General features: G+C 58.9%; 1 protein-coding gene across 2 annotated transcripts in view; it reads right to left on the bottom strand.

Moving 5' to 3' along the window:
• CMIP (c-Maf inducing protein) overlaps positions 1-22,518 on the bottom strand; it is a 233,977-nt gene that overhangs the window by 14,590 nt on the left and 196,869 nt on the right. For both annotated transcript variants that reach the window (XM_027076276.2, XM_053209969.1), the window contains 6 exons: positions 19,629-19,732; positions 18,025-18,129; positions 11,438-11,791; positions 2,480-2,545; positions 1,225-1,251; positions 938-986 (listed from right to left, as the gene is read on the bottom strand). In XM_027076276.2, coding sequence (XP_026932077.1) covers positions 938-986; positions 1,225-1,251; positions 2,480-2,545; positions 11,438-11,791; positions 18,025-18,129; positions 19,629-19,732 — 705 coding nt within the window. The remainder of the gene's footprint in view (positions 1-937; positions 987-1,224; positions 1,252-2,479; positions 2,546-11,437; positions 11,792-18,024; positions 18,130-19,628; positions 19,733-22,518) is intronic.

A 22,518-nucleotide genomic window follows, 5' to 3' on the forward strand; every position in this document is an offset into this window, starting at 1 on the left:
CCTCATCACACCCCAGGATCCATGCAGCTGGAGAAGGGGGCTGTGAGCTCCTCGGGGCAGGGCCAGTGGGAGTCCCCCTCATGTCTGTAGCCCTGCCTGGCCCCACCTACCGAACAGGCTCTGGAGGCAGACTCCCTGGGTTTGAACCCTGCCTTGGCCAGGTACCAGCTGCGTGGCCAAGGAGACGTCACTCAGCTCCAAAAGGAGGGTAATTCTGGTGTTAAATGGGGTTGACGACAGACCCCACTCGTGGTTGTGGCAAGGACTCCAGGAGAAAACGCAGGTAGGTGCCCGACACAGGGTGAGCGCCTGACCAAGGCCAGGTGTCTCTGATGTCCCTGATGCAGTGGACGGAGGAACCCAGGCCACCCGAGTCCTTGCTCACGAAGCCTCAGGGGGAAAGCTGACCTCTCCCTGAAGCCCAGATACGGGGGGCGGGGGGGGGGGAGGGCAGAGCGGCGCTTCAGAGGCCCTCAGCCACCATGCCCAGGAAATGAACCCCGGCTCAGATGTCTTCCCAGCTCCGATGTCTTTGCTGGCCTGCGGATGTCAGAACGGCAGGGCTCAAGAGGGACCAGCACTACCCTGGAGCTGGCTGGGAGCCCCTGTGCCAGCCCGCCCCTAACAAGGCCTGTGCTCCAAGAAGAAACTGCCAGCTGGTGGCAAACCACCTCTGGTTAGCCTGAGTTTACAGTAAAAGGGTGACATCATGGGCCAGGCACCCCCACCCCCCGATCACAGCGGTGTGGGGGGGGGGGCTGGGGGGAGGGTGGCGGTTGTGTTCATGCTCCAGGCCAAGGAGCCTTTGTACAGTGTTCTGAGTGCCTGTGGGAGACAGAGAGGCCCCGACAGAGTCACAGAAGGCTCAGGGTGGCCCACAGGCATCACGCCGTAGCCCCTGACAAGGTGCCTTCGAGAGGCAGAGTGGGAGGCTCACCTCTTGTCGCGGGTCTTCGGCAAACCTCTGAATCACGTACTTCAGCTCCCTGAAAGACACAGGGTGGGGGCGGAGTCATTGCCAGGGTCCTGGCTTGTGTGGACGGTGATGGGGGCTGAGGGGAGGGCTGGGGCGGGGGAGCTGGCGCGGTCAGGAAATCCCTCGGGCAGGCCTGGCTATGCACGTGACCGAGAACGGGCTGGAAGGAGGGCTGGCCGCTGAGCACGGCCGCGGCAGAGGACATTCGCACCGGAAGGAGGTGATGAGGGAGGTGGCCAAATACTCACTTGGTGAACTTCTCGTGTGCGAGGGCTCTGTAACAAAAACAAAGGGAAACTGCAGTTAGCGGGGGGCTTTCGAAACCCTTAGCGATCCAAAGATCTTCCTCTGGGGACGGTGCGGGTTTATGTCTGATCCGAAGAAGGAGGAGGTTGAGAGTGAGACAGGGACATTCTGTCCCTCTTGGAAACTGCGAAGCAAAGGCTTCCTTGGACGAGGCCAGGATCCTGGCGACGGGAGCATAGCGAGCCCCCCACGGGCCGGTCTCACACCTGTGGGTGCTGAGCAGGTGTCTGTGAGCACGTGCACGCGGGCACCGGAGACCCAGGTGTGTGCACTAATTGTTCTACCATTAAGGTGCGGCTGTGCTAATTATCGCCGTGCATCAGAGGGGCATCTGGGGACCGTTTTCCAAGCGAATTGCATCATGGGCCCACTATCACATGTGTCCCCGGGGCTATGGGGACAGCGAGCGCAGCCAGTGACGCCACTGCTCTTTGGAGACAGCCGTGGCTCTCAGGAGTCGGATTTCTCCGGTCTCGAGTCCTGGGGGCCCCAGGGACGGGCCAGGCCAGCAAATGGGGCAATTACCAGGTATAATGTCCCCCTCAGAGAGCCGCATTTCATAAACACAGGCTCGTTAATCGGCTCCTGAGAGAGCCCTGAGCTGCCTCCTGAGGCCTGGCTCCTCCACATCTGTCAAAACAGAGACCTGGAGGCATTTTAGGGCCTGGTTATTCAGACAAAGCCTTCTCCGCAGGCCATTATCCACTAGACCGTTTTCTCCCTATTTTCCTGTGATAAATTCAATATTGGCATAAGGGCTGGCAAGAGAGAGACGGGGAGGGTCCATTTCTGGCCCAACTCACTGTGGAACACAAGCTAATAATCGTAATGGGCACAATAAGAGAGCTTTCAGCATATGGTGGCATGGCACAGAGAGCAATTCCACGTGCATTATCTTCCGATTTTCACTGTGGCCACCGGAGAGAGCACAGACAGGTATTCCCATTCCCACCTGAAGCAGAACAGAAGTTGCTAACTTCCCTGCACGGACGCTCGGTGGGGGGGGCTTTGTTTGCCTGCTTGGCTCAGCGAATCCTCGTGTCGCTGCCATGAGGTAATCTCCCCATGTTTCGGAGGTGGGGGGCCTCCCCAGGGGCCTCACAGCTGAGGACCAACGTCTCCATCTCCCACTACCGCCCGCGGTGTTCCCGGGGTGACCGGTGGACCACTGAGGTCAGAGACCGGTGTGGGACTTACTCTTTGGGGAATGGAATGGGTTGAAGCAAGCTGGCCAGAGACGGTCTCCAGTCATCGTAGTCCGACCTAGAGAGAGAAGGGGCGACAGTCAGGTTCGGCCTGTGGCCAAGGACGGGGCGGGGGTCTGGCGGGGACTCGCCAACCGTGCTCCAGCCACCTCCCGCCTCCAGGGAGCTGGGAAGATGAGCGGCCGGTGTCTGCCAGCCTGACAGACAGAACCCGTCCAGAGAGTTCCTTCAGGCAATCGAAGGGGCCAGCCATCTGGCTCCCTGGGGCCTCATCCCACCTCACCTCTGCACCCAGGTTACCAGATCATTGTTCCTTCTGACTTTTGAGTTATCAGGTTGAAATCCCAACCCCGGCACCTTAGAACGTGTCTGTGTTTGGCAACACAGATGCAGTGAAGGTGTGACGAGGCAGTGAGGGTGGGCCCTGACCCAGTGCGACCAGCGTCCTCTCGAGAAGAGACCGGGACAGACACGCACATGGAGGCAAGACTGTGTGAGGACACGGGAAGAAGGAAGGTGACTGCAGGCCCAGCAGAGAGGCCTCAGACGAAACCCATCCCGCCCACGCCATCATCTCAGAGTTCTGGCCTCTAGAACTGCGAGGAAACAGGTTTCTGTCGTCAAAACCACCCGGTCTGTGTAATTTTGCTGCGGCCGCCCAAGCGGTCTGGCCCGGGGGGCTTATGAGGGGAACGCAGAGGTGTTCTCATCTTTGTCCAGAACCCGGTGGCAAATTTGTAGACTTACTCATATAAAACATAACAATGGTATGCTATTCGTTTGCAGTTTGGGGCAACCCTCCTGATTTATCAGCTACTTCTACTCCTCTGTCCAGATGACAGCTTTTCTCTCCTGAACAGTCACTGTTAGGGGCGCCTGGTGGCTCAGTCCGTCGAGCGTCTGACTTCAGCTCGGGTCGTGACCTCACTGTGCGTGAGCGTGAGCGTGAGCCCCACATCGGGCTCTGTGTTGACAGTGTGGAGCCTTCTTGGGATTCTCTCTCTCCTGCTCTCTCTACCCCTCCCCTGCTCTCACACATTCTCTCTCAAAATAGATAAACTAAAAAAAAAGGTCCCTGCCAATGACGGTGATGATGACGGTAATGAGACAGATACCAGCAGCTGCGACCTCGCCGGCACGTTGTGCACATAGTCCTTCACGCCGAGAACTCCGCCTGTTTCTTCTTCACGGTGAAGATCAGCCTCACTCGACAGAGGGGAAACTGAGGCTCAGAGAAGTTAACTGTGCACGCTAACACAGCTGTGGTGGATGGGAGATCAGATCCAGGCCTGGCTCTCGCCACCTCTGACAGACGGCAGCTGAGGCTTTGGCTGAGGCCTCAGGTTGAGACCAGGCACTGGAGGGTCCCCCCCCACCTAGGGGCCGACTGTGCCAGAACAGGGACATTTGGCATGAATGAGCATGACAGCTGCAATGTGCTGAGAGAGCACTCACTGCTCAGACCACGGAAACGGCCCCACAACCACCACCCACTGTGAATCTGTATTACAGGCGTGGAGCGGCTAAGTAGCTGGCAGGGTGACCACAGAGAGAGGTCCCCAGAAAGGAAGCAAGAGCTTTTGGAGGCCGCTGTGGAGTCGGCAGGGGTGCCCCACACACGGTACCAGCATAGCCGGTCCCCCGGGAGCCAGCCGGGTCAGGGGCAGGGGAAGGAACGTGTGGGACATGGCGGTGCCTCAGCCTTTACCAGGAGCCATAGCATTCACACGGGTCCGGTTTAACGCTCACAGACGCCCCGCGAGACCCCAATTACGACAACCCATACTGCAGGAGGAAAACAAAGCCTAGAGATGCCTCGTATTTGCACAAGTCACCAACTGGGGGTTTGGGTTTGACCTCAGGTGCCTCTGGGGCTGTGACCTCTGTCCCTGCCCCGGGTCCCCCTACTTCTCTGGTTTGGGGGACTCTGCCAGAAAGCAAACCCAGGGGTAGCCAGTTCTCGCCGACTGTGCTAAGCCGGGCGGGCACCTCTGAGGTCCCAGTGCTTTACCCCTCACACAAGAACTGAGGCCACTGGAGCGGCCCCGCCTGAGCTGCAGACGGTCGGGGCGCCCAGGTGCCCGCACCCTGGGAGGGGCTGCGTCTTATCTCTGCACCTGCCATGCCGGGCACCAGGCCAGGCGGACGGCTGGTGCCCAGAGGAGGACTGTTGAGCTGCGGCCCCGGTACACACGAGAGAGACGCAGCCAGGGTGTGGGGTTCACTCCCAGGTGGAAGGAAATGTTGTCAAGTGGGGTGCGTGTCCCCAGCTGCAAGCTTGAGTGTGCAGTCTGGCCCGGATCCTAGCAGGAGGGGGCGCTACACTTGGACCCCTACTGACGCCTGGTGGTGCCCCCAGGAGGCGCCAACGGTGCTGGGACCAGCCCGGGCAGAGGAAAGGACCCAGACCGGAACCGTGGTCCTACGGCCCTGGGACTCGTTTCCATTTAGTTCTCATCATCATCCGGTGCTCCTCTGCCCCCCACCACCCCGAGGAGCTTTCTCGACATTTGTCCCTAATCGTTCTCCCGATAGACCGTGTGTCTGTTTATATGCTGTGTGTCTGCACTTCACCCCAAACGACAGTTACAGTCTTCTCACCCCCAGGAGCCGGCACCGGCCCCCACCAACGACACACGGTTTACAGGAGTCCTGGGCACGAGCCTTTCCGGCCCCGCCTTCCTGCAAACAAGCCAGGGATAAAGCGGCAGCCTTCAGGACCCAGCTCGCACCCTGGGGGGCTCTGAGGAAAGACTCAACACACGCACAGAAAAGAATCCCCAGAAATGCCTGGTGGCCTGAGGTGAGTTCTAACAGTGCCGCTTTGTGGGGCTTTGTTAAGCACTTATGAGGCCGCGCACCGGGCACAAACTTGCTCCCTGGCTCCTCGGGACGGGCACTCAAGGGTGAAAGAGCTATCACACCCGCCTCACAGGTGAGACAGTGAGGCCCACCTGAGTTCACACGGCGAGGAAGTGTGGAGCCGGGATTCACAGCGGGGTCCTTGGACTCCAGTGCCCAAGGCTGGGCGCGAGCTCTGCGTGCCAGGTGGCTGGGCACAGGGAGCCCAGAGGCCCGTCAGATGCGCATCAGGATGTGGAGACCCCTTCTGACCCCATCCATACCTGTGTGCTGCTCTTTGGGGGGACTCAGTGACCTTCACGTCTGGCTTGTCTTCTCTCTGAACCCCTCCCCACCCCCCTCCCCCACTGGATTCATGGTTTCCAGAAACTCTAAAACAGGAGCAAACGCTGTAACGGTGCTTGTCGTGGGCACAGGCTATTCTAAGTGCACATGGATTGGCCCACGTGTGCCCCAGACACCTGCTGAGCTGGATGCACCCGCCACCCCCATTCTATAGATGAGAACGCTCAGTGAGGGCCAGCGCTGGCCGTCACACAGCTGGTAGGAGCTGGGACTTGAACCCAGGAGCCGGGCTCCCACATCCGTGCTCCATCAACCGAACGACACGACACCCCGTCTCCCGCTTACATCTCTGCAGGAAGGCCACTTCCCTCTAGGGAGAAAGGCACTCCTGGTTATTCTTTTGCTTAAAAAAAAAAAAAAAGTTCTACGTAGAAATACCATTAAACAGAGAAAACTCCCAGGAGACTTTAAACCGCTCATAATTAGTGGGTGTCAGAGGCCATGGAGCTGGGGCTGTGCCGGGCGTGAGGCGCACGCTGGGCTTCAGGGCAACACAGCCCGGCCCGGGGTCGTTCCTGGACAGAAGGGGGCATCGACAGGCCCGTTCCGTGGGGCACTGTGCGTCACCTGTGTTCCCAGGCCCTCAGCTCGGCCTCCTGCCGGCTGCACTGTGGCAGCTCACACGGGGCTGAGCGTGGGGGCCTCGGGCACGAGGAGGGAGAGGGCAGCAGGTTTCCTCCCTCGCCTCGGCCAAGCCAGTTGCAAGTCTGTCGTCGGCGCCTGGCCCTGCTCCAAACGCCCAGGTCTACAAGTTTGGAGGTACATGGCAGGTGTGTCGGGCAAAGGCTGGGTGCCCAGAAGCTGGCCAGGCCCGAGGGGTGGGCTGTGGGCCCCCCGTGGCCAGCAGAGCACCTGCCGTGGGCTTCCGGAGAGCAGGGTCAGCCTGGCCTAGGATCGAAGGGGGATCAGCGACCAGGCTCTAAGCGGCCTGACTGCCCACCCCCAAGAAGGCAGCCAGGCCTGCCCTGTGCTCAGGGAGGAAAGGGACACGAGGTAGCATAAGTGTCCTGCAGGCCTCCAATGAGCCCCGGGTGTCACTCCCCAGACACTTGGTCCTGGCATTAATGGGGCCGGGCTGGCTCTAGAGAGGCTCTTTGCTCCCAAAGAGGTCGGACAGCCGCCGAAGGCCACGGAGCTCACAGGGGGAGAAGCTGGAGTCGGTGCGCAGGAGGCCCAGGTCTCCCACCTCACGCCGTACTGCACGGATGGTCTGAGGCCAGACGGCTGAGAAGTTCCCTTCTCTTGCTGTGCTGGGGGTGGGTGACACCAGGGACAAGGGGGGCAGGTGAAGGGGTGGACCCAGGAAACGGGGACAGGGTGGTTCCCAGCCGCTTCGGCCTGGTGGAGACGTGACCTACGCCCCGTGAAGCCGCAGGCCGACTTGACAGCTGCCGCCCGAAGCAGAGCTCTAAGCTGCCCCGCAGACGAGACGCTTCCTCCCAGCACACCATTTCCTCCCCATTCACAGAGCTTGTCCGCGGCATGGGGAGAACGTGGCCCCGGCCGCACAACGGAGCTGACGCGCCAGCCTGAGCCCTGAGAAGCCGCAAGGCCCGGGCACACTGGCCCGGACGGCGCCCAACGCAAACCCCGACTCTCACGGGCCCCAACCCCGGGGTGGGGGTGTCAGACTCCAGCGACGCTCACGGACTCGGTCCTGGCCCCACCGTCACGTCCCGCCTCCCTGCCATCCCTCAGCCTGTGGGAAGCCATTTCAGCCACTCCTTGTGCGACAGGGCTTGCAAGCCCCCGACCGGTCCCCTCCGTGCACCTCGCGCCTGGCGCGCACAGTGGAGCTGCGGCCTCTGGCTGGGGCAGCTCCTTCCCAGGCAGGACCACCCTGGGCGATGCCTGAAGTTCCCGTGTCCCCTCCCCAGCGCCTGCCTTCTACGTTCTAGTGACGCCTCCCAGTCTGTCTGCATTTTCCCTTAAGGCCCCTGAGGATGAGGCGTCTTCTGCTTACCTGCAGCCCACCAGGGCCTCTTCCAAGCCCCGGGCGTTTGCAAAAGTACAAACAGCCAGATTCGAGCTGGCCAGAGAGGGTGGATGTGCCCACCTCTCCCTCAGCACGTCTGCTCTCTTCTCTTCCCGGACGGGCGAGCGGCCCCTTGCCTGTGGCCCCCCACCGAGCACAGCGGTGCTCCATGCCCCCCCCCCCCCCCCCCGCGGGCGACGTCACCACTGCCAGTAGTTGGCGCCACTCAGATCCAGGGGGACTGAGGGCAGGAGAGGAGTTGGGAGCCCTGGCATTTAGCGTAGAGCCTGGCCCGGCGGATGCATGCGGGGGGGCGCTCGGTCACGGGATGCCCGGATAGATGCGTGAGTTGGGCACAGTTGCCCAGCAGGTTAAGAGGTGGACTCCACACTACCATAGACCCGAACCTGTTCGGATTTCCCTCCCGAGTCCACATTCTCTCCGTCGTGCCACGCGGCCTGGGCCGGCCTGCGCCGGGAATAGTTTTCCTCTTTAAGGGTCTCCAGGGAACTTCTCGTGGTTTATGTTACTTTTCAAAGGTGTCAGATTCCAACAATGCACACGCCTTCCTCTGGGAACAAGCAAGTAATCCGGGGCCGTGGGCTGGGCTGGGCTGCCGTCACGCTCCGGGAAGAGCAGTGCCGGCTCCGGTGGATGGGCCAGGCCGGGCCCCGGCTCCAAGTACGGCTCCCGTGGCCCCGACAATGCCCTGCTCAGAAGCCCCGCTCCACATTAGATCGTCTACACTTCCCCTCCCTCACGTAACTCTGACTGAGGAGTGTGCTAGTTGGGAACAGCAGTGCACTTTCACCAAGAACCAGAGCCGGGCCGGCAGGAGAAAGGCCCTACGTCACGACATGCACCGTACGGACAAGAAAACCGAGGCCCAGAGGAGCCAAGAACGCGGCCTGCAGCGCACGGCAGGCTACGTCAGAAGGCCACGGGTCCTCAGTTCTCAGACCACACATGCTTCTTGCGATCTGTGTGCTGAATGCCTCACTGGGGCTTTCTTCCCCTCAAAGCGCTATATAATTGGGAACGCACCTCACTCCCAACGGTGTCTTAAAACAGAGGAAACCCCGTTATACCCAGAAAGTGCGGTAACTCCCACTGGCCTAGCATCTGTGCCTGTAAGGTGCCCAGAGAACGTCCCGGAGGCAGGTGTAGCTCGGAGAGGACACGTAACTTGTCCAAGGCCACAAGCCCTCCTGGCATCCACAGCCCTGGACTCAGCAGTCTGGCTCTGAATCTGCATCATTTCCAACGTGTCACCCCGTGGAGCTGCAGGGGTTTGTGGGTCCGGCGGGTCTGAGGGCCTTGGGTGGGCCAGAGACACAAGCAGACAGCAGGGTCAGAGAAGTGAAAGGGCCAGGAAAAGTTTAGCAGGTGCAAATTGTGTTCTGAGGCGCTGTCCCACCCCAAGGTGAAAAGGCTTCTGGAAACATAAACCAGCTTCGTGGAGACCCTCAGGCAGGGGTAAGGTGCTATTCCGGGCAGTGGTCAGGACCACCTCCCGGTGGGCAGCGCCCGACACCTGACACCCCCCCCCCCATGCCCTGATGGCTACACAACCACGGTGGACAGGAGGCCTAGAAGCAGACCAGGCAGAACAGAGTCCGCAATCGTGAGCATGTTTGTGAAGAAGGAAAAAACCGCGTGTCAGTTGCATGATGAAACACAAACCCTTGATGCTTAATGAGAAATCGGAGTCAGGGACGGGGCCAGAAGGCCTGGGGTTCCAGGTGCTTGTGGAAAACAGCCAGAAGAAGTAAGGGGCCGAGGAGAGCGCGGGGCGTCTCTGGCCTGGGGGACCCTGCCTCCACCAGGGCGAGGAGGAGACGTGGGCCACGGCTGACCTACCCCCAGAAGGCTGACTTCTGCTCTTGGGAGCAAGTGGGGACTGCCCCTGCCTTAGAGAGACGGACGTGTGTTCTCAGCAATGCCCTCTGAGCAGAACCTGGAGTTTCCTTCGGTTGGTGTGGGAGTGTGAGGAGGTCGCTAAAAGTGGCTGCGCCCTCAGCTGGCCTCTGCTGCTAGATGCGGAGGCTGGTGGTGACCCTGGGGACCCGGGGAGGCCTCGCCCTCCCCTCTCAGGGGCCAAAGGAAGGACAGAGGAAGTGCCTTCAGCTGGCCTCTGCCGCACCCGAATTCTCTCTTCTTCTCTCAAGCCACAAGAAGCCACTGTATAACATACGCGTGTGTATGTGTGTGTGTGCACGTGCATGCATAGGTATGTGTGCACACAGATACCACAGGCCTTGGTTGTGCAGCATGGGGGACACCCCCAGGCACCTCCCAGTCCAATTCTCTGGCTCTCCAGGCGACCGAGAGGCTGTCCTGCACTGTCCAGCCCAGGAGCGCGCTCAGGGCAGCAATACGTCCGTGAGAGAGACACAGCATGCCGTGCGGAGTCGTGTAGGCACAGGGACGCGGTGAAACCCCGGCAGCACCGACCAGGCCCAGGAGCCAGGCGTCCCCCGGGATTGAGGGGCCCCGGTGCCCGGTCATTAGACAGGCACCACGCACTGTTCGGGGGTAACCACACAGTCGTACCCATACCGTGATCCCTCTGAAAAGCCTCCCACCCCCCAGTGGTTGTGCCTGGAAATGCCGGGTCTGGGACCCGGTCCTGAGAGCGGGGCCAAGCTCTGTCTGAAGAACAGGCCTTATGGGAGCCACATGGGGAGGCATCTGCTGGGGTCTCCGGACCAAGGGGGGCCCCTTCCTTCACCTGCGGATGCAGGAAGCAGGTGCACGACACTGAGGTGGGTCTGGGTGGTTCACGTGTGAATGGCAGAAGTGGAAAGACCCTCAAGGGTCAAATATTAAGACCCCCTCACTGTAGAGCCGCACAACCGAGCCTCAGGGAGCGGGAGGACTGGGCCCGAAGCACCCAGCTCAGAAGCCGCACCGACCGCAGCAGAACCGGGTCTCCTGTCTGCTTCCCACTAGCCAGGCCTGCACGGAGCTGATCGGCAGGCCACACTCCATCACCGCCCACCAGGCCAGGCCGGGTGAGGGGCCGGGACTTGCCGAGAAATGCACACAGGCACACAGAGCATGCACAGATCGCACGATACAGAAACACAGTCACAGGCTAGCTCACGGGCATGTCTGCACACACACACACACACACACACACACTCCAGCCTTTGTGCACAAATGGTCATACCCACATGTGTGCACTCACAGCCCCTCATCCCTGTGCACTTACAGGCACTCAGGCACTGTGCATTTACACACACAGGCACGCTCAACACACATACCGGCCCCTATAGAATGATCCATGTACATCCCACATCCACTTCTATATGCAGACACACACACACACACACACTCAGGCGACCCCCTCCCACTCACACGCTCATAGACACATTTGGGCACCCATGTGCTCATGGACATCCTGGCAGCTCTAGGCAGAGGCTTACACACACGTTCTCAAGCTCATGCACACAGCCTGCACACGTGCCCAGATACTCAAGCATACACGAGCCCACACACCCTACGTACACCCCCCGCATACGCACACACTCTCACGCACAGAGCATGTGTTCAAGACGCACATATACCCGAAATCTGCACCCGGGGCGCCCAGTCACGTTTACACCCACCTCAGTACACACGCGCGCGCGCGCACACACACACACACACACACTCAGCACGCTCACCCTGCAGGCCTCGGACCAGCAGGCACGGCTGCACCCGGCCGCGCAGCCAAGTTCCCCTCTCCCACCCTGGCAGTGACAGGCGCGTGGCGGGGACACTCACAGCAGCTTGAGGATTTCCACGTAGCAGCCGAGCGTGCGGTCGGCCTGGGGACCCAGTTCGATGCTCATGGTGCTGCAGGCAGGGCTGACCATGAGGCAGTCGATGAGGTTGGGCTCGCTGTCATTGCCCGCGCTGGCCGTCAGTGCCGGCTTGGCAGTGCTGGTGTGTTCCACCTCCACGTGGATCTCGCTGGAGGCCACGACCACGGACTTGAGCCGCGCCTCGGACAGCGTGGCTTCCTGAGACACCAGGTCCGGGCTGGGGTGCAGAAGGCGCAGAGGTAAGGTGGGCTTCCGGTCACAGGGCTGCTGGCAGCCGTTCCGGATCTCCTTCAGGCTGGGGGAGTTGTCACGGCTGCGGGGAGAGGTGGAGAGGGTGTGTGAGCAACGTGCAAGCGACAGTCCTGAGCGCCCCGGGCTCCACCCCAGGAGCCCCCGGGGGCAGTGCTGTGAGCTAGTGCTGTCATGTCCCAGCCTGCGAGTGAGGAAACTGAGGCTCCGCCTGTGGTTTGCTCAAGGTCTCAAGGCAGGGAGGGGTGGAGACGGCATCCACGCTTAAGCGTCTGTCTCGAAGGCTCCTGCGGCAGTCCCAGCTCGAGGGGGGCATTCAACACACACGTGATGGATGAATGAGTAAACGTCAGAGTCTACGGATACCACAAGGCCTTGGCGTTCACCTCCACCGCAGGCCTCCCCGGGCCACCCGTGAGATCCACTAAGTGCCTGTGCTTCTAGCTGCATCCTGGGGGCCAGCTGCCCCCCTCTCTCCTGGGGGCAGGCCCACGCCCCACTTCTATTGCCCGTCCCTGGTCAGGTGACGAGGCTCAGCATCCAGCTCCCCTGGGAGCCCACTTCCCAGGTGGATCCCAAACCCCAGAATTCTAGTCGCCTGCAGTCTGCGGGTACCTCCAGCCCATGGCATCAGCCTTGCCCTTGGCCGAACCCGCAGCTAAAGCATCTCCACCGGCCTGGAGGGATGATGCTTGTTAACAGGGGTTCACTGAGAAAAGGCCTTGATGGCATCACTGATGTCGTATTTGTGTGGGAAACGCTGGGCCAAACACAATGAAATTAGGCCTCTATGCAGCAGGACTTGTCAGAACCTTGAGGCTGGTTAAAGCACCTCCACACTGGGTGCTTCCAAACATTACTGGGAGGCTCATTAGAGTGAAGGCAATTTCAGCAATGGGCTTCCTTTGTCGGTGCCACTGCGCTAAGTACTATCACAGACCACCTTCTCAGATACGTCTGAATGGCCGGCATTACCATCTCCTAGTTCCAGGTGATGAAAGACACTTCTAGAGGTCACATGATCTACCCCTGACCCCATGGCTTGTAAGTGGAGGGGGCTGGAAATTGAAGCCAGGTGTCTGACTATAAATCCCTGGCTCCTCACCACCACGTGGCTTCTGAGATCCCATGTGGTCCTGTGCAGATCCCCCTCCTCCAAAAAGTCTTCCCTGATTTCTCTCCAGCGCCATGTTCACCCTTCTGCCCCCAGAGGCCGAGCTTTCCACCCCTGGCTGGATACAACATCCCCCGGGGGCACTTCTGAACATCCTGAAGCCCAATTCGATCAGAACCTCTGGGGTGGGGTCCACACACCAGTAACTTTCCGGGTTCCCCATGTGTGCGGTCAAGGTTAAGTCCACTGCTCCGAGGCACTCAGAGAATGACGGCATAATTGCAAACGGTCACTCGTCCAGGCCCTCCCTAAATGTGCCACACACACGTGTCCCGTGCTTGCAAAGAGAGCACATGTTCCTTGTGCATAAGCCCTGGGCTGAGCATAGACCTCAGACCCAATGCACCTGGAGGGCCTAAATTTACCCAGCATGGGCCACAACCAGGCCTGAGCCGAGCCCACCAAGGATGTTTGATAAATACACTTTAAACTTTGCTAGGGAAGAACAAAACCCATTAGCTAAAGTCCGAGAATTCAACAGTTGATGGAAAATTGTGTGTGGTCTGGGCGGGGGGGGGGGGGGGGGGGGGGGGGCAGTGTAACTGTCTCCATGGGCTCAGAGCTAATTTGCTACCCAAATACTCAACACTCCATTTCCCTGTGTTTGCCTTTGCTGGGATTTAGGAGTGGATTTTCAAGGCTGTTTGGCTCAGAGCGGGTGATTTTCCAGCAAGCTATGCTAACCTGGGTCAAGTTGTCTGTTCTTCAGTGAGTACATCATGTACCCACCGAGAGCGCTGTAGACAGACCCACAGGGCTTTATCTTCCAGGGACTGACCGCCAAGGGTGGGATGGACCTGAGCCCAGGAAAGACCTCGCAGCACTGCAGGCCTTGTGGTGACTTCCTGGAGGGACTAACAGGAAACTACTCCAGGCTCCAAGGGGGCTGGGCCGCTTTGAGCTGGGGGCTGGGACCCACCCTGCCCTCCCCTGGCCTCCACCCTGGGCCCCTGGTTGTGATCCGCCCACGGTCAAGCTTGCCCCCTCCAGTCCATCCTCTGTGCAGCAGCCAGGGGGGACCTGGGAAACTAACATCTCGTCAAGTGCCTTCTCTACTTAAATCCTATCGGAGACCCCAGGGCTCTGAGAAAGAACACTCCGCAACCCAAACACAGGGCCAGCTCTGCCACTCCAAGTGTGGTCCCCGAGTAGCAGCCTCAGCCTTACTACGAGGCTGTTAGGCAAGCAGTCTCAGGCCCCGCCTGGGACCTGCTGAATCTGAATCTGCATTTTATCACGACCCCCAGGAGCAGCTCGGCCTGGCCTGGCCGTTCTCTCCAATTTGCCCTTTGCTTCTCTTTTGCTCTCTGCTCGTCACACCGTTGCCCTCCCTTCCTCCCCTGCAGTGGCCTTCATCAAGGAGCGAATCACCTACGGACTCTGCCAAGAATGCAAATTCCTGGGCCCAACTTGAAAATGCTGTGTCCAGGAGTCTGCATTTTCAGGAAGCAGCCTGGGGATTCTGAGGCAGGTGTTTAAGGACCACAGATGGAAAAGGTGACTAATGCCAACCCTACCTGCACCACCAGGCCTTTCTTTGCACATGCTGTTTTCTCTGCCTGGATCAGCTTGTCCTGCCTCCTGCCTTGCTGGCAGCCAGGAGCTCTCAACTTAAAGATCACCTCTCCGAGGGATCCCTCCCTCACCTGCCCCTAGAGCAGGGGTTCTCTGCTCTGGCCACACACTCGACTTGCCTGCGAAGTCTAAAATTAAAAAAACAACAAGAAATAAACACTGCCAGGGCCATCCCAATTAAATCAAAATTACAGCGGATGGGACCCAGGCACCACCCCCCTTTTTTTTTCTTTTTTATGACCCATATGCTTGTAAACGTGCAACAACAACTTGCCAGGAAAAGGGAGCCCTGATTGTGGCATCTGCCAGTGTGAATGCTCCCATCAGGACTAACTCCAAACCACCAAGGTGCCACCACTGAGTACGGGGCTGGGAAGCGACGTGCTTCCAAACGCAGCAGGGCTCCGGCACACCCTGGGCGTAACTGAAATACGGTACGGTCAAGTACGTAAACCTCAGGTGCAGGGCTTCGTGAACTTCCACACGTTCCCACTGGCCACCAGATCGGGACTCCTCCCCCTTGGTACCACTGACACTCGGGGCCAGATTGTTTCCCGGGGCAGGGGGAGGAGGGGCATCCTGCACGTGGGAGTATGCTGAGCGGCATTCCTGACTTCTACCCGCTGGATACACCCAGCACCCCAACTCCGGCCCAAGTCATGGGAGCCCCAAATGTCTCCAGACACTGCCAGATACCCCTGGGGCGTCAAGACGGCTCCCGGTCTCAACTGGTTCTCAAACCGCTGACCTAGAGCAAGATGTGAAACACTTCCAGGAACCCAGAGGTTTCTCTCATGCCCTTCCTCTAACTCCCCACCCCAAAGGTGGCCATTCTCCTGGCCTCTATCACCACAGATTCCTTTTGCCTATTCTTGAAGTTCCGGGAAAAAGAATCGCACCGTATGTATCTTTCGGATCTGGCCTCTTTTGGTCAGTTTTGCATTTGTGCGATTCATTCACAGTTTGCTCGTTCGGGTTCATCCATTCTTGCCACTCTCTAGCGTTCCTCTGTGTGAACACACCCCAAGCGTCCAACCATCCTACTGCTGAAGGACACTGGAGAGGAGGGTGAGGCAGATTTGAGTGAGGAGCAGTTACAAATAATGCCGCCAGAACATTCTCGTATGTGTCTTCTGGTGGATATACCAAAAGCTATACGGAGTTGGGTCACAGGGTATATGCGTGCTACGTTTATGTTTTGATTGTGTAAACCTTCCCCAGCTGACTGATAGCAGCCAGGATTCAGATTCCCCGTCACAGACCAAGTTAATTATGCCTCTGGCTTCCATCATTGCAGCCCTGACCAAGGCGTACCGTGACTGCTCCCTCCCTCCTTCCCTCCCTCCCCCTCCATCTCCTGCTACACTGTCTGCTCTGAAAGGGCAAGGGCTCTGTCTAGCTGGTTCACCTAGGTGCCTGTGGCACCTGGCGCGTGATGAGCGGTCACTAAACGAGGGCTGAGTGGGCAAGAGAGACGAAGGCTGAGGCACCCAAGCAGAGCTTCGAGGACACAGAGGGAAAATTCTGGGAGGTGCTGTTTCCTGCTCCTGCTCCTGCCTCCTCCCAATTCCAGGCCAGGCATCTGCCGCGTGGGCTCAGGGAGGCCGAGATGAGTCACAGGCCTTTGGAGGAAAAGGAGCCTGGGAGTGTGTGACCCTCCTAGTACTCTCTTCCTGCTTCCTAGGGTGGCCCGAGTTGGCAATGCACTCAGATCGGCTCCAGAACTACAGTGTGGAGGTCAAGGGTGGGAGACCGTCCATGTGCACAAGGATGCTTAGGATAGTTGTCCGTTGTCCAAGCCATGCACTACCCTTTGATCTCCCGTGTGTGTGTGTGTGTGTGTGTGTGTGTGTGTGTGTGTGTCTTTTGCTTCTAACATAACACGCTGTAGGCACAGAACAAGCACTTGGGACTGACCGGCATGACATCTTCCTGTTCTGGCCCCAGGGACACTATCACCTCCTGAACAGGGAAATGAGTCAAGATTGGACAGGTCCCCTTTGAATATCAGGACCAAGGGCTAAGGACATGAAAAATAGAAATCCTCCCTTCTTAGGCCCTGTCATAAGAAAATATACCCTTATTAAGGGTCTGTGGCCCCTTCTCCAGGAGCTCAAAGTACATTGGTTGTTTTACAAGCCTCACTTGTCCAGATTTTCAGTGTCTCAGAATGCCCCACCTTCTTCTCTTTAAACTTTTTAAAATGTTTATTTGTATATTTTGAAAGACAGAGAGAGAGAGAGAGAGAGGGAGACAGAGAGAGAGGGAGAGGGAGAGAGAGAGAGAGAGAGAGAGAGAGAGAGAGAGAGGATCCAAAGCAGGCTCCACGCTCACTGTGGAGCCGATGCAGGGCTCGATTCCACGACTGCGAGGTCATGACCTGAGCCGCACTCGAGTCAGACACTTAACCGACTGAGCCACCCAGGTGTCCCTCCATTGTCTTCTCTTTAGGGGCTGAAATTTATTCCTGCTATGTCCCCAGCTCTAGCTAGGCCTAGTTTGGTATCCTTGGAATCGTGCAGTGTACCACCTGAACAACTGGACAGGGGAGCTACAACAGATGCCACCTGGTCCCGCACATCATATCCTCTCCAACGACCCGAGAGGTCACTGTATAAAGCTCTATACAAACTCATGGCATCTGCGTCACTGTGCATCCCAAGAGCGAGCCTCCACCAGGAAAGAATGGAAGCGGTAAGTAACCACCACAGCACCATCATCTCTCAGGGGAATGACTGTGAGACATGTTCCACGCAGTCTCCTGGGAAGTCCCAGTGGGGAACGCACGGGTGTCCGCAATGGTCATCAGACTCCACCGCTGTCCTCGGGTCCCCTCCCTGAGCTCCTAGGGCTGCCTCCCTCATAAGCTGCTCCACCCAAGCCCTGGAGGACCCGAGGCAGTGCCCTATCATGCCTTTTTCCAGTCCTTCTCTACCACATGGGCTCTGTTTTCGTGTTCTCACAGCCTGACTCCATCTGGCTCGATCCTGACCACTGCACGTTATCCCCCCAGCAGCATCTGACACTGTCTCACACACACAGACGCTCGGGAAACACACGCAGACCCTGGGCAAAATGAAATCCCGTGTTTACAAAGTGAAAGGGAGAAAACTACTGCCAGCCCTTGTGCACACACATGCACACACTCACGTGCACACGTGCACACACCCGACACGGCCCCTCACGCACACCGCACCTGTGTGCACACACTCTCTCTCTCACACAGTGAGAGCCTCAGCGTGCCAGATGTGCCAGGCGGTGAGAAACCTTCAGAATAAAACACTTGTTCCTAAGGCCAAGTCAACACAACAGCCTTGCAGTTGCCAATGTTGATTCACAGTGTTTGCGTTTCTGGTAACATCCCCAGGTCCTGGTGGGTTCTGGGCCTGGCAAACGACGGGAGGCAGTCCCAGCGAACGCCACCCCACATCCCCAGCCGGGTCAGGTACAGGCCGCCCTCCCTGGCGACCCGGCCCTTCAGTGTCCCCATCCGAGGGTGGAAGCGCGCCCCCCCACCCCTGCAGGCTCTCCTGGTGGTGGCAACTGACCTGTTGATGAACTCTTCATAGCAGGAGTAGATGGCAGCCAGGCACACGGCCACCAGGTTGGGCAGGACCCGGGGGTGGGGGCAGTGCCCCGTGGGGCCGTGCATGCTGGAAGAGAGCAGGGGGCAGGGTGAGCTGGCGGCTGCAGCGGGGACGCCCACGCAGGGAGGCGGGGGAGGGGGAGGGGGAGGCCCAAGCCCTGTGCCGGGTCCTGGCTCTGCCAGGCGCAGGCAGCAGAGAGCCAAGCTCCAGGCCACGGGCTCGAGACCCAGGGTGCCTGGGTTCAAGTCCAACTAAGCAGCCTTGGCAAATCACTCGCACTTTCCACTCTCCATGTGCTTAGCTATAAAACGGGGACGTGGCCTCCTCTTCAGTGGGTTACAAGGACCCAGTTTTTCTAACCCACGGGAAGACTCAGCATATGGCAGTCCTACGTCCCGAGACAGTCATGTCTGTGCCTGGGGGTTCTGGAATAATCATTCGTGATACTGCATTTCACTCCCAAAAGTGGCCTGCTTTGAAAGAAAAATTATTACAGTCACCCTGGCCCAGCATGGCGTCTGGGACACATTTGCTAAGTCCTCCCTGGATGCTAGCTATAGGTATTTATCATGGCTATCCTTGTGCCTCAGTTTTCTTATCTGTAAAATGAGGCTAATACCCCTCTCCCAGGGCTGTTCGGTATCTGGGAATAACACCCATAACATTCCTGGAAAATCACTGTGGCCCCCGGAGGTAAGAGAGGCCTAACCTGAAAAAATTTCACAAACCGTAACTGGGTCCTGATAAAGGGACCCTGAAGCCACCAGGGCTCCTCCAGAAGGACACTTCATTTGGGTTTAGAAATTCTTCGTGAATTCTAGGTGAGTCTATTTAGGAAACGCATAGTTTCAAAACCGGCTTAAACAGGCTGCTTTGATTTTCTTAAATGATGAGAGGAGTGAGGACAACTATCGCGAACATTTTCGTCACATCCGCACAGTTCTTGGCGTTTACGTGGATTAGCTCACAGGGTCTGCACATGAACTGGGCGAAGCGCCCACTCTGGTTCTCAGTTTGCAGAGGAGGAAACCAAGGCACAGAGAGAAAATTTAAAAGTCAAAGAAAAAGCAACCCCACTCCTCTGAAACACTGGAAGGGAGTAAGAACCAGCATCTCCGGCTTCCTCTTGCCCAAGTCGGGGAGGTGGCTGTACAAGTCCCCAGTGATGGCTCTGCAGGGCCTCAGGGGTACTGTCTCCTTACACACTCAGTACTTCTAGACCCAAGGTGGACCCACGGAAATAATCCTATTATTTAGGACGACTGCCGTTTCCTGACCTCCTACCGAGCGCCAGGTACTGCGCTAGGGGCCTCCTCACATATTACATCATCTTTAATTACGCAACAACTCCTACGGGTCGCGGCGTGAACGGGACCAGAGCGGTACGGCAACTGGCTCAATGTCACGGAGCTAGTAAGTGCCGGAGACCGCCAGAGAACACGGATGCTCAGGGCCCAGATACACCCCTGGCTTCCCTCGGGGCGTCAGGGGACGCGCAGCTCTGGGGTGGAGAGGAAGGCCGGCTGGCAGGCACGGCAGGGCGGGGGTCCCCCTGGGAGACCCACCTCTGGATGAACTTCTTCACCACCTCCATCCCCGCGTTGAGCTCGTTCAAGGCAAGGATGTACTCCTGAGTAAACAGCCTCAGTCGTGGGCACTTCCCGAAGTCCTGCGGAGAGAGCGGAAGGAGAAGCTGGGCACGCTGCGGAGGGGGCCGGGGGCCCGGAAGGGGCAGGGGGACCCTGCTCGGCCCACAACCGCTGGTGTCGAAGGCAACAGCGAGACACCAGCCCACTCCTCTTCCCAGCACACGGTTTTCACTTCAGGAGGCTGGCCTCGTCACCCTCTCGCGCACCCCCTTTGATGGCCGCCTGTGGAGGTGAGCAAATGTCCTGACACTGAAGGCTCTTCTGGGACTTGTGGCGAACTCATGGGCATGGCAGCGGCCCAGCCCGTGCTAGGGCAGGGGTCGGCGTGCCGCACAGACGTGCTCAGAAGACAGTCCAGCCGGGGCTTCCCTTCTGCACCCTTGGGAGGGGGCCTGTGGGTGTTGGGCTGGGCCCCCCGCAACCCTTGGGGGAGCCAGAGACTCGTCCCCAGCAGCCCCCTCTCGTTGTTTCTGGGACCCCTGCTTTCTGTGAGCTGTTATCTCAGCTCACTCAACACAGCAAAGTCAGGGGATACCCAATCTAGGGCCATCGGTTTCGGGGGAGGGCTTTGGGACTTCGCGGGGCACGCAGGAGGTAAAGGAAGCACTGGAGAGATGCAACTCCGCGTGTCCCCAGACATCAGTAACGAAAAGACACCTGTTCCTTCCCCTGAGCAAGAGGGTAGGAAGGAAGTCCAAGAACCAGACGTGGCCCCGGGGGGGAAGAGGGTCCCCAGTCCTGGGCTGCTCTAGGCTGACCCCAGCTACCCACTGGGCTCCAGGAAATACTTAAGGAGCATTTGATGATCTTGTCATTTTGGCTGTAGAAAAAGCCGCTCTCAAATGGCACACGGAATCACAAAGGCCGATGAAAGTAGAGGGACAAGCTTGGACAAAGGCTGGCTGGACAGGTAATGGCATGTATGTGTGAGAGACACACGGGGTGTAAGAGGAGGTGTGTTTGTGTGTGTGAAATGTGGGATATGGAGGAGGTGTGTGTGTGATAGGAGGTGTGGGAGGAGCTGTGTGTGTGTGAGAGAGACGTGGGGTGTGGGGGTGGGTGTAAGTGAGACGTGGGGTGTGGGAAGAGGTGTGTGTGTGTGTGTGTGTGTGAGATGGGTGTGGGAGGAGGAGGGGTGTGTGTGTGTGTGCGCGCGCGCACACGCGGCATGAGACGTGGGGCGTGTGAGGACGTGTGTGGGAGACGTGCGGTGTACGTGTGTCAGGGTTGTGGCCCGGGCGGGAGGTGTGTTCCCTGGACGGCGAGCGGGTGGGGCGACGGGGGCTGGCGCGTGGGGGGGGGGGGGGGGGTGGGGTCCGTGCGAAAGCGGCGCGGCTGGGGGGAGGGGGAGGGCAGGTAAATCCGCTCGACGTTAGGACGAGGCCCCGGGGTGACGTCTCCGTCCGCGGCCCGGCCTGGGCCCCCGGCATCTCCGCTCAGCGGCCGCCTAATTGCGGGGCGCCGAGCGAGGCCGAGGGCTCCCCTCTGCTCCGGAGCGCGGTTCCAGCGGACGCCTGGGCCCGCTAGGCTTCCCCGACACGGCACCCCCATGGGGCGGGTGACCCAGTGCAGCTGAGAGCTGGGGGGGGGGGGGGGCGGTCATCTCCTCGGTGGCGCTGGCTCAGGTACTTGTCAGAGAGGGGAAACGTCCGCCGGGAGAGGGCGCTGCCTCCACTCCCAGGGTCACGGGCAGGGGTCTGGGTGGTGGTGGAATGGGGGGGGGGGGGGGGGGGGGGGGCGGCGCTCCCGCCCGCAGCTTTGTTCGTGGACTTCTAAACCCGTGCTGGGTTTTGAACAGTCGGGGGGGGGGGGGGGCAAGTCGATGTGGTGACGAGGGTGACCGGGGAGACATCCGAGGGAAGAGTCACATCTCCAAACTCCTCCGCCCTCCTCCTACCCCCGCTCGGTGGAACCCGTTCAATAAGACGTCACTGGATCAGCGTCTAATTTCAGGTAAAACAGCGAGACTGTCTTCACAGATCCAACTGATCCCGCCGGCCCTCCTGAAAGCTCCGAGTAGAACACGTCCCTCCCACGCCCTCCCACTCCCTCCCGCCAGCCCACACGAGGAAGCTTCTAGGGCTGCGTCTTCACCTGGAATAAAGAGGCTGAATTAGGGTCCTCAGGACAATGAGGGGGTTCGTCTTCTGCCATTCTCCTACACAATTGTGCCCTTACACGAGGAGGGCAGAAGGAACCACGGGGAAAGATCCGAAGGAACATACACACTCGTGTGCAAACACATACACACACAGGCACACACACACACACACACACACACACAGTCCCAGGCACACACACGGGGCATCGGGCTAGATGAGGCCCCTGAGCGAAGAGAAGACTGGAGCTTGACCGTGCTTCCAAATTGAGGAAGACGTCTAAAGTCCCCTGACGCCCTGGAAAAGGGTGGCAGGAAAGCTGTGTGGCCTTGGGCTGACCCACCCCTCTCAGGACGTGATCGTCTCTGAGGGTTGTAATAACCCATCTCTACGCCCACTTCCACTTCTGAGGGCTTATGAGTCTAGGAACACTGCTTCAACCCAACCCTGCTAAAGGTAACTGTCCTTATCTTCGAGAGTAGATGTCAAGGTCATTTTCTTGGAAATAAACCTTACAGAAGGGTCTTGATGGCCTTTCGACATATGGGTGAGCGACATTTTACCTCTACGGAAAACCCAAAAATGTTCCTCTCGGAATCTGGTCTGGTCACTCAGTGGTCCACTAGGGACCACAGCCACATCTTGCTTCCCTTGCCACAAGAACACTGCAACGAATGGCATGTGGGCACAGGGACCACCTTCATTCT

This window comes from Acinonyx jubatus, chromosome E2 (genome assembly GCF_027475565.1).
Source record: "Acinonyx jubatus isolate Ajub_Pintada_27869175 chromosome E2, VMU_Ajub_asm_v1.0, whole genome shotgun sequence".
NCBI classification, from domain to species: domain Eukaryota; kingdom Metazoa; phylum Chordata; class Mammalia; order Carnivora; family Felidae; genus Acinonyx; species Acinonyx jubatus.